Here is a 13,274-nt window from a genome sequence, read left to right on the forward strand (position 1 = left end):
TGATTCAAATTACTATATATGAAGTTTCATGAAAATCAGATGAGAAATGAAGTCGCTAGATCGGTGAAATCGTATTTCTATTTTTTTGTAACAGTCAAGATATCATGATCTTATTCCTATATATGACGTTTCATAAAATTCGGGTGAGAAATAAAGTCGCTAGAGCGGTGACGCCATTTGTTTTGAGTAACAGTGACACTTACCTTGGACGCGAACTCGTTTACGATAGCATGATGCTATTCCTATATATGAAGTTTCATGAAAATCGGACGAGAAAAAAATCGCTAGAGCTGTGACATGTGTACGGGCACGATGCTATATCCTCTGGATGACTCGTGGTTAGGGGATACTAAGAATAATTAGACATGTTCGTAACAGCGTAAAGCTAGATTTATAGTTCACCGCCGACTCTTGTTGGCGAGTAGTTGACTCGCCCAGTCCTGCTACTTGTCAAACCTAATCCTTATTTTTCAGTGAATTCAGTGTGGTTTTAACACAGGTCATATTAAATTTGGATGAGCGTTCGTCCAAGTTTTGCATGAGGTCTACAATCAAAGTATGAATTGACCTTTAGGTGTAGCTAAGGCACAAAGTCCATTAGGTAATAATACGTGCACGCATACGAACACGTAATCCGTATTTGCGAAATTCATCAAAATAACTTCCAATGCAAATTTGTTGAGTAGATTCCATTTTTGCGTATCCGTATGCGTGCGCATGTGTTTCTGCGTATCCGAGCACTCTGCATTTATGGATTACATTCCAGCCAGTGCACAACGACTGGTATGTCAATTGACATGGTATGTGCTACCCTGTCTGTCGGATGATGCATTAAACGATGCCTTGCTACTAATTAAAAAATGTTGCGGGTTTCCTCTCTAAAGTATGTCAAAATTACCAAATGTTTGACAACCAATAGCCGATGATTAATAAATCAATGTGCTCTAGTGGTGTCGTTAAAACAAATTTCTTTATGGATTACGTATACGTAATGGAATATGCGCCTAACCTATGCATTTTGTATTAAGAGTCCAAACCAGAACCCCCCGCACACACACACACACACACACACACACACACCTCGATAGCTTGAATAACGATGTACTGATATATCCATGCATTACTGCCGACTGCCACCAATTGATAAACACTTTGTTACGTTATTGTTGAATTTTTTTAAAGTAAAGACATCTCATTAGTCGAGAAAGAAAATAAACGGAAAGAGCAGATGTGTCGATAACAGGTCTGCAACTCGTACATCAGTGGCAGCTTTCTGGTGACGACCAAGACCAAACAGTTGGTTAACAAGACACTAATAAGCACAGAGTTGATACAGCTGCCTTATATAAATGCACTACAAAGTCTGTCTTAAAAAAAGATGATAATCAACTGCTGTGAAATACAAAACACGTGACAATTTTATCTCTTAAACTTGTTACGGCGTAGTTTTATCAACAAATAAAGGTTTAGTAAAATATTTCAATTCAGTTTTCTAAACAGACAGCTTTATCTAAGTTAATATGCCCATTGTAAGCAGTTTTAACCAACATTTGCTGTGCATGCATGGTAAGTATTTTCGCATAATTAGGTATTAATCACCGGCTGTGTGTATTGATGTTTGGTAATTTCGCTTATTTAGGTGTTAATTTATGGTGTATTTGGTAATTTTTGCATTATTAATAATGAAATTCGTTATCTTTGTGACATTGCTTCCCTGCTACACGTAACTAACTGTTCACATGTTTGTTTGTTTGTATAGACCTATTTTCGTGCTTCTATCCAAATGCGGTTTAAGCACGCTGTCCTGGACACACACCTCAATTGTCTGGGCTGTCTATCCAGGACAGTGGATTAGTGGTTAGTGGTTAGTGGTTAGTGAGACAGATGTCATTTCATTTCATTTTTAGTTATTTTCATGCTTATCCTGAGATGATGGCCGTGGTATGCGCTGCCTTGTCTGTGGGGAAAATACATAAAAAAGATACCTTTCTGCAAACTGGTGATTAATTAGTCACGGTGCTCTAATGGTCTCGTTAAAACAAACTCTAACTGTTCATGACCAACCTTGTAATGAGCACATAAACAGACATGAATGTTGGCAGGCAAGCAGACGAGAAATCGAGCAAGTAAACACATAAACAAGTCAACAAAGCGGGATGGCAAGCAGGCAAACAAAATATAGCAAAACAAATAATAAAAAAAGATGGCGGGTGTCATATTGTGTTGGTTAAAGGGCTGATCTCGGTGCACAGTCTATATATTATTGATTGTCCGGTCTCTTAATGTGATTACTCTGACCCAAACATTGACCTCTTGCTATAACCGCTTCCTAATTCTATCATCTTTTTCATTTTTCAGTCTTCGTTTATGCTACAGTTATTGGCCTGGCACAAACAGTTATTTCCGGTGAGTATTTTCATAAGCCATTCGTACAAAGAATTCAATTTGCAGCATGTCTGAGGTTTTATGAATACTACAAGTTTATATGTCGTATCTAGCGTTGGAGATCAATAATGTATACATAAAGCGGACAACGCATTCCCCGCACTCATTCGACATGACTAAATGAGGACGATTTACTCGCGTATTATTACGAGGAGGATGAAAGCCACATAACTCACAGTGACCGCTCTGCCCGGTCCTGAATACGATCAGTCACCTCTGTAGTAGTGGTCAGCGAACCTTCCCTCGACTAGCGCCAATACCTCCCTGAACAACACGTCTCGAGATCAGAGCAATCGTCTTAGGGAGGACATATTTACCGTAAAGATGTAATACCACAAATATACCACGTCTAGAGATCTGCTAGCGGCCATCTAGGGCGGACGTATTAACCGTAAAGATGTATTATCATAAATATAGCACGTCTGGAGATCGGCCAGCAATCACCCAGGGAGGACGCATTCACTGTACAGATGTAATATCACAAATATAAACTTTGAAATATTAAGAGTCAAGGCTCTTCTACAGCCATAGTGCAGAGTTCAGCGATTTCCAATACCCAGGTTTCAAAATTCGCAGTTAAACATTTCCAGGAAAAACATATCGCAGGACAGCCTTGTACAAGGAACACAATATTCATACAGCAAAAAAGTAAATATAGGAATAAATATGCCTGCAAAAGTAAATATGGATATAGGAGTAAATATGCACGATTTACATTGGGGGTGTTCAGTTATATATTAGTCATAATTCAGTAAAATATTTGTCTTTATTAAGTAAAATATGTGTCTTAAAACGAGTTGTCTTAATTTAGTCAAACAGGTGTTTTCATTATGTAAAATATTTGCCTTAATTCATGAAAATATTTATTTTGATTCAGTAAAATATTTACCTTAGCCTAATTCAATAAAATCTGCCTTAGTTGTGTGTCTAACCGCTTCAGTGTCAGCGTCGTACCTAACACAACACAACACAACTAGAGGGGAGTTAGGTGGATTCAAACAATACGTCCTAAACTGCTTTAGATTCGTTCAATCAAATATATATTATCCCTTTAATTGACTGTCTAACTGGTTCATCGTGCACGCTGTTGAATGCAATCATCACCGCGCATGTTACATCGAGCTCGGTGAACTGCCAATGCGCAGGGAGAGAATGAGTCACGTGACTAGATCAATCAATCGGTCGTGGCTTACCAGGAAGGCTGCCAGCGATCGCGGTACGTGATAACTGCATTAGGCATCACGAAAATACCGGAAGTCAGCTGCCGAAATCGGCGGATCCATATTTCAATTTAGATGGCATTTGCCGCAGCAAATTGAAAATCTCACACAGTGGTGCACAGAGCATGTTCATGCAAATCGCCACCCGACATCGGCCGTCAAGAAGAGGGGTCATTAGAAACCCCCCAGACAAAGTAACCACCATTACGCAATGAGGTGAACACATACACCCTCAGTCATCAAGAAATGTTTTATTTAACGACGCACTCAACACATGTTATTTACGGTTATATGGCGTCAGACATATGGTTAAGGACCACATAGATATTGAGAGAGGAACCCGCTGTCGCCACTTCATGGGCTACTCGTTTCGATTAGCAGTAAGGGATCTTTTATATGCACCATCCCACAGACAGGGTAATACATATGACGGCCTTTGATATACCAGTCGTGAGGCACTGGCTCAGGGGATCGATCCTAGACCGACCGCGCGAGCGCTTTACCACTGAGCTACATCCTGCTCCCCCCCCCCCCCCCCCGAGTTATCAGTAACATGGTTACATTGATACTTTCAGAAAATAGATCCTCCTAGTTCAGTATAGAGTCGTTTAGTATTATTATTACCACTGCATTTTATTCTGTTGTAATGAGGTGAGACTTTAATAAACTGCCTGTCTGTCTATCTGTGTGTCTGTTCGTCTACAACATACACAGAACAGTTATACGCAGTCCCAGTGAATTACCGAAAAGTGAAAGGTAGTGAATGTTTTGTTTAACGACGCTTTAGCGCATTTCTAAACATCAGGGACCAGGTGTCCAAACATTAGTTAGCTAAACTCATGGTTAATACAAATTGTCAAGACCAAGGACTGAATCACTACAAATACTAATTAAAGACATAATGTTTAAATTTGGTTTAGAATAAACAAAGGTATCCATACATAATCAAATCTAACGTTTATTTTGTATTTGTGCAAAAATAATTAAAAAGAAATGTTTGACTAACCAAGGGTTAATTTATCTATGCTTTGAACAACTGGGTCCAGCTATTTGATGTCTAACATATGAATATTTCGCCATTTGATCATTAAAGGGAAAAACGAGGAAGCAACATAAGCTATTTTTAAGGATAAAGCAGAAAATTATCTTTTAAATATGCATTTTCACATATAGACGATAACGCACACCTAGGTTCTTTGATTTACCATCGCACTTTAGGCGAATGCACTACCACTGAGCAACATCTCGCCCTGACCATAAAGTGATGCGATAATTTGGCAGGGTGGACTACATTATACAGAGAACAAAGTTAAAAATATCTATGCAATTTTGTTTTTAATAAATAAAATAAAAATTTATAAAATATAAATACTTCCTTTGTTTTGAAGTTACTGACCCTAGTTTCTGAGGTAATAGCCTTTTCTGTTTTGCATAGTGAATTTGGAGGTACTACAGAGAATGACAAGAAACACATTAAATTTTCTAAAATTTATGATTTGAGCAAGAGACAAAAGTAATTAGCACTTTAGCAGTAAAACCCTTGTAATTACAGAAACTATTTTGCAATGCCTAACAAGTGTCCTTGAACAGAATAAGTAATGTGTGCCCTAGGATGGATCGCCTTCGATGGTCTCTGAACCTCTTTCCAATTCCAACCAATGCCACACAACTTGTCGCATTATATATTGTTCTGCCTGTGGGATAATGTATATAAAAGATTCCTTGCTTCCATTTCATCAGGAGTAATCTATGTGACAACAACAGGTTTCCTTTCTCTCAGTGTACCTGTAGATCAAATCATATGTTGATGCTAAACTACACTTTAAATGACCGTAGTTCACACTGTGTTGAGGTGCCGTTAAACCAATATTGCCTTCGTATGTGGTTGCACCCTTTAACGAATTAAGTCGTATACAACTGAATCATGAGAACCAGGGACCGTGCTTATATCTAATGACGTCACACGCATACAATTGGTATGACATTGTCATGACATTAATGTCTCAGACTCTATTAGAGTCTCGAGTCTAGACTCTAAACGTTTTATAAAGCACCAAGCCAGGCGCTCTATTATGTACCATAGCTAAGGTTATTTTTACACTTACTGTAATACAAGTAGCAAATGTTTACAGACAAAATTCTATAGATGCGGTCAACGTCCGTACGTGTACCCGCTACGAACCCCAGACGTGTATTCCGTACACGATACGACCAATGATGGCTATTGTTCTTAATGTTGCCTTTAGACTGTGATGGATTCTTAAATGTAACACCAGAACTGCCATATACACTCACGTTACCAGGGTTATTATTTGAGCATAGTGCTTCTCTAACCTCAAGGTCATTCGTGTCTTTATTCTTAACACTTCCGGATTGCTGTTGTTTTTGTCTTGGACATGAGGATATACAACTTCCGTTTCATTAGTGGCAGTTTTATAACAGGCGATACTGATAGACAAGCAAACACAATCAAACTAACCGACGTGGCGGTTCTTTTGTTTAGGATTCTTTTGACGGAGGTCGCATACCACCGCTGTTATTGTCTAATTGGAGTCGGGTTGAGAAAAGAAACCCGCCAGTTGTGTATGACCTGAATGATCGGCGTGAATCCAGTGTGAGGATAGATAACTGGGAGACGAGGAGACTTAATTAAGTTTAGTTTCACCAGTAAACATGACCGGGCTTGAGGTGAAATCTTTAACGGATCGGATGCCAATCAAGGACTTAACAGAGTCCATCTCACTAAAGCTCGAACAACACGACGCGATTCTACATAAACAACACTCAGTGATACCAAAAGACAATTAGTAATAAAACATAACAGTTTATACACACGGGATTCGTACCTACTTTTACCGGCCTCGGTGGCGTCGTGGCAGGCCATTGGTCTACAGGCTGGTAGGTACTGGGTTCGGATCCCAGTCGAGGCATGGGATTTTTAATCCAGATACCGACTCCAAACCCTGAGTGAGTGCTCCGCAAGGCTCAATGGGTAGGTGTAAACCACTTGCACCGACCAGTGATCCATAACTGGTTCAACAAAGGCCATGGTTTGTGCTATCCTGCCTGTGGGAAGCGCAAATAAAAGATCCCTTGCTGCCTGTCGTAAAAAGAGTAGCCTATGTGGCGACAGCGGGTTTCCTCTAAAAACAGTGTCAGAATGACCATATGTTTGACGTCCAATAGCCGATGATAAGATAAAAAATCAATGTGCTCTAGCGGCGTCGTTAAATAAAACAAACTTTACTTTTTTTCGTACCTACTTTACCGTTTCTCATACTATTATATATCCATGTTGCTAACCACTCGGCCAATCGATATATCCATATCGTGTTCCAATGTATTTTCCTGTATTAACATTGGCAATGTTGTAATGATATGTATTAACATTCCCAGTGTTCTGTTATATGTCATATATTAACATTCAGTGTTGTCGTGCTGTATTGTCCTGCATTAACATTCACAGTGTTCTAATGTTATATTGTCTTTTATTAACATTCAGTGTCAACATGTCAGTGTCAGTGTCAGTGTCAACATGTCAGTGTCAGTGTCAACATGTTGTATTGTCCTATATTAACATCCTCAGTGTCAGTGTCAGTGTCAACATGTTGTATTGTCCTATATTAACATCCACAGTGTTCTAACGTTGTAGTATCCTGTATTAACATTCACAGTGTTCTAATGTTATATTGTCCTGTATTATCATTCACAGTGTTAAATGTTTGTATTGTCCTATATTAACCTTCACTGTGTTCTAACGTTGTAGTATCCTGTATTAACATTCACAGTGTTCTTATGTTATATTGTCCTGTATTATCATTCACAGTGTTAAATGTTTGTATTGTCCTATATTAACCTTCACTGTGTTCTAACAAACCACAAAGCAATCCAATATATGTGGTATGGATATAGTACCGGGGGTATACTCACCAGCAAAACTTACACAGTTCCCGATATACGTAATTCTCTATGTACATGTGTATATGTACATACCGTACCTAAAACATTCTGATCCTTTTATTTTTGTATTGTATTTAATATCTGAAAGCAGCATTACTTAAATATGGTGCAGTACATGCTGTATAAACCATTTACATGGATATTTTGAATATTTTTATATTACACACAAGTCTTACAAACATAAAAAGTGAATTAACATACCATTCTAGGCAAGTCTGCATTACATATACAATTTATCTGTCTCACAACAGTTCACAACAATAGCTAGTTTTTTTGTTGCTTTTTATAATATTTTAGAATTGCAGTTCTATTTATATTATGCTTAACTTATGTTTTGGTGTATATATTTGATATCTACATAGAATATTGTCATCAGGTAAATATCTAGCACTATAAAAATCTAACTTTCATTCCCAATTCTCAATCATTTTATATGACCCAAATATGATATATGTGAAGTTTACAATTTTCTATTTCTACATCCTTCCTTTTATTCTATTAAGTAGATGTTAATAACAATTACAAAACAATATAATATAATATGAGGTATGAATAATTATATACTTCTCAAAATAAGTTACTAGTAAGCAATGCCAGAAATGTATTAATTTCTATGTATACACATACTTAGGATTGCCTGAAGCTTTTATTATTAAAAAAACAAATTGACCTGGCTTTTTTCTATAACATATTGAGGCTTCATTATTCAAATATGGTTAAGTATATGGAGTTTATATACTATGTTCACACATTTATGAAGATGTGCCTCTGTTCTTAGTACCAACCAATTATAAGTACCTTTCCTCGGCATATGTGTTAAAACATTTACAATTCATCTATCTCACAGAAGCTTGTACTATTTTTAAAAACATATTTGTATTTAAATTGTGCTTAATTTATGCTTAGGTTTATATAATTGACATCATATATAGTCATCAGGCATATCTAGTATTGACTTTCTTTCCTATTTCAGTCTTATCATCTGACTCAAATATAATGTCTATTATGTTCACAATATCTGTAATTTCTTATTTTGTCCTCTGGGCCTTTGCTCTTGTTCCTCCCTCAATATGTCAACAGCTCTTGTTATCAGATCACAAACCATCCAATTCAGCTTTAGTATTTCTTTGGACATTTCTCAGCCATTTCTATGTGGTTGAGGAATACCCTGGACTTTGTGATATGACTAATACCATATGAGACCATGGCAATTTGCTCTCTTCCAATTTGCTCTATTGGTACAGCATATTTTCAGGGAATATCTACTGGATGGAAGGTTTGCAACTAATCCACAGTGGCATAATAACAGCATTCGTGGTTTGGCACTAAATTTCTCATGTGAAAGGGGTTCTTCCAAGCCACACTTGATCTAAGGAATCCCTACAAAGGTCTTAAGAGACTAGAAGACCATTTAAATGAAAAAAAGGAGAAAACTCTGCCCTCAGCTTCTTGGGAAGAGGGTTCTATTTGTGAGACAAAGTACATGTTTCAAACACAAACCATGTCTGAGGGTGTTGTAAAGTGCACAAGAAAATGCAGAAACAAAGATTATACTTCAGTGTCTGTACATTACTGCCAGTTCACCATCCCAGATACGGACATTTGTATACACTCAGTTTGGCAACAAGAGGCATCTTATAGATGTGCACAGCATCATTAAGGATGCAGGGAAGACACCAAGTAGCAATTCCAGCTGTGCTTGCCATTACTGGCAATGATACCAACAGTGCTTTTATGCAGAATGGAAAACTGGAGGTTTTGAACATTCTCAAGCAACACCAAGACTTCCTTGAAATGTTGTTAGCTCATGGAAGTTCAGCAAAAATTGATGTTCATATATTTAAGAAGCAGATCATTTCATATACCTTCTCTATGGGAGTACAGGTGCAAATGACATACAAAAACATCATGACTTGAGAAATATCTGGAAATGTTTGTTGCCAAACCAAGGATGATAATATTGAACTACAGTAGAGTATAAATCAGCCTTCTTCACTCTACATGTATGTATTCACTGAGAATGCTATGAGAATGCACATAAAGAGAACAAATTGCCAAGTTGTCATGTGGTATCAGTCATGCCAGGCATACCAGGCTATTCCCCAACCAAACTGTCATATGGCTGAGATGAAATAGTGATATGATACCATGAGAGCTGATGGACATACTGATGGGGGAACCAGAGCAGAGCCTGGAGAAGGACAATACCAAAAATTGTGAACATGACAGACATACTTCAATTGCATGAAAATGCAAAGGAATATGAAAGGAAGTCAAAACGTTCCCAGACAATATTTGATGTAGAAACTAATTATATACACTTGAGCATAAGTTAAGCACAATGTAAATATAAAAACAAATCTAAAAATATTACAAACACAGACTAGTATAAGATGAACTTCTGTGAGATAGATGACTTGTACATGTAATGCAAAAGAAATTATGGTAGGTTGTGTCCAGGGTATTCCTCAACCACATACTGATGCTTTAAATTTTTAACACTGGTGTTTAGTAAAGAGGGACATATTCATAATATTGATGCACATACATGTATACTCAACACAATTATTTAAGGGCTAGTAAACTTTGTTATATTATAATATAATTCTTTGTTACTGTCATATTATTTTAGCATGTTTTGGTCATATATATGGCTTCTATACATTGTTTCAGTAAACGTTTACTGGTTATACATGCAAAAAACACTGGGATTTCACATACTTATGAAACATATTGAAATGAGCATTAGGCAAGTATTTGTTACACATTTGTTCAGAATGTTTTTTGTCATTGTGTTTCCTCAGAATTGTTATTTAAGTCATTAAGTTTAAGAACATGCCACAATGCTGACAACTTTCAACGGAAGAAGTTGTATTTTCCCCCATATTTAAAGGAAAATGCTAAAATATCTATTGGACCTTAATTAATCTTGTTGAGTATAGTATAGGCAGATATACTGAACCATATTTGAATAATGCTGCCTCAATATATTAAATACAGTGCAATTTTTAATAGTAAAAGGTTCAAGCAGCCCAAAATATATGTAAATATAGAAAATAATGCATTTGAGGCATTGCTTAACTTTTGCCGATGAGTATATCATTATTCATACCACATATTGCATTGTTATTTGATTTGTTACTATTAACATCTAGTATAGGATGAATATCATTAATTTTGGCATTATATCTGTTAAAAATGTATATGGATGACAACTTTATCACTATATTTAATTTTTCAATATAGTGTTTTTGGGACACAAAATGTGCAACGGTACCCCCATTCAAAAGGCGATATTTTTTTAATCCACCAACATTTTTGCTGCAGACAACCAGATATTAAATTCATATATAATGAGGTATCTAAAAAATACTTGTCTCCAAAAATCCCTTGGGGGGGGGGGGGGGGGGGGGGGGGGGTGTGTGTTCGGTATCTGGCCCATGGACTATAATGTTATATTGTTCTGTATTAACATTCACAGTGTTCTAATGTTGTATTGTTCTGTATTGACACTCACAGTGTTCTAATGTTGTATTATCCTGTATTGACACTCACAGTGTTCTAATGTTGTATTATCCTGTATTAACATTCACAGTGTTGTAATGTTGTATTATCCTGTATTGACATTCACAGTGTTCTAATGTTGTATTATCCTGTATTGACACTCACAGTGTTCTAACGTTGTATTATCCTGTATTGACACTTACAGTGTTCTAATATTGTATTATCCTGTATTGACACTCACAGTGTTCTAATATTGTATTATCCTGTATTAACATCCACAGTGTTCTAATGTTGTATTATCGTGTATTGACATTCACAGTGTTCTACTGTTGTATTATCCTGTATTGACATTCACAGTGTTCTACTGTTGTATTATCCTGTATTGACACTCACAGTGTTCGAATGTTGTATTATCCTGTATTGACATTCACAGTGTTCTAATGTTGTATTATCCTGTATTGGCATTCAAAGTGTTCTAATGTTGTATTATTCTGTATTAACATTCAGTGTTCTAATGTTGTATTATCCTGTATTAACATCCAGTGTTCTAATGTTGTATTATCCTGTATTGACATTCACGTTTTTGTAATGTTGTATTATCCTGTATTGACATTCACGGTGTTCTAATGTTGTATTATCCTGTATTGACATTCACGGTGTTCTAATGTTGTATTATCCTGTATTGACATTCACGGTGTTGTAGTGTTGTATTATCCTGTATTGACATTCACGGTGTTGTAGTATTGTATTATCCTGTATTGACATTCACAGTGTTCTAGTGTTGTATTATGCTGTATTGACACTCACGGTGTTCTAATGTTGTATTATCCTGTATTGACATTCACGGTGTTCTAATGTTGTATTATCCTGTATTAACATTCAGTGTTCTAATGTTGTATTATCCTGTATTGACATTCACAGTATTCTAATATTTTATCATCCTGTATTAACATTCAGTGTTCTAATGTTGTATTATTCTGTATTAACATTCAGTGTTCTAATGTTGAATTATCCTGTATTAACATTCAGTGTTCTAATGTTGTATTATCCTGTATTGACATTCACGGTGTTCTAATGTTGTATTATCCTGTATTGACATTCACGGTGTTGTAATGTTGTGTTATCCTGTATTAACATTCAGTGTTCTAACGTTGTATTATCCTGTATTGACATTCACGGTGTTGTAATGTTGTATTATCCTGTATTGACATTCACGGTGTTGTAATGTTCTATTGTCTAGTATTAACTTTCATTCTGTAATGTTGTATATTTTGTATTAACTTTCACAGTGTTACAATGTACTGCCCTGTTCTCACAATGCTCTCATGTTGTATTGTTCTATATTATATTCATGTCTTATAATGCGTGTTCTTTACGAACATTCACAGTATTGTAATGTTGCATTGTCCTGAATTAACTTTCACAGTGTGTTGTAATGTCATATATTATGCGAGTGTTATAACCGTTAATGGACTATGCTAAAAAATGTCGATGAATCACATTAAGAACTGTCCATGGTTGACAATGTCGTTATTTCCACCTCTGATATGCGTAAATAATTAGGTTACGTAAGGAAATAAGACTTGACATGTTCAAGCTGTGTAGACTCCAGTTTCACACCGCCTCGTGCGATTTTAATGATGTTTTATATCTGCACGTGTCGCGGTTTCTAATTAACGATAATCGCGTTATTCAGTAACAGACTTTAATTTCTTAATTTAGGAAATCGAAGACTTAAAGACTTCTTTATCAATAGAAACTAACCCAGTTACCATAGTGTTATCAATAAAAATAAGTGCGTTTTTAGAAGAAAAAAAAAAAACCCGGGAAATTACGCTGTCAGTCAAAAGGTTTCTCCTCTTCAACTAGCTAGAAAAGTAGTCTTTTTGTCCTGGTCTGTTATAAATGTCAACGTGTTATTGAAAGCTTTTAATGACGTAATGAAGAGTTTTAACCCAGTGACAAAGCTGTGAAATTGAATTCACTTCTGATTTGCAGACCACATTGTCAGAACAATACATTCACTTCAGGTTCTCCAAGGTAGATACGCACCAAATGTGGTGGTAATTTTATCAAACCTTTTAAATATACCAGCTCTTAAACAGCCACCATAATGCAATAAAGGCATGATTATATAGTTATAAT

The 13,274-nt window shown here is 36.3% G+C and overlaps 1 protein-coding gene across 3 annotated transcripts in view; it reads left to right on the plus strand.

The window, feature by feature from the left end:
- Positions 1-13,274, plus strand: part of LOC121382056 — a 116,827-nt gene that overhangs the window by 58,516 nt on the left and 45,037 nt on the right. For all 3 annotated transcript variants that reach the window (XM_041511533.1, XM_041511536.1, XM_041511534.1), the window contains exon 3: positions 2,359-2,406. In XM_041511533.1, the coding sequence (XP_041367467.1) occupies positions 2,359-2,406 (48 nt within the window). The remainder of the gene's footprint in view (positions 1-2,358; positions 2,407-13,274) is intronic.

Source organism: Gigantopelta aegis, chromosome 9 (genome assembly GCF_016097555.1).
Source record: "Gigantopelta aegis isolate Gae_Host chromosome 9, Gae_host_genome, whole genome shotgun sequence".
In the NCBI taxonomy this organism is placed as follows: domain Eukaryota; kingdom Metazoa; phylum Mollusca; class Gastropoda; order Neomphalida; family Peltospiridae; genus Gigantopelta; species Gigantopelta aegis.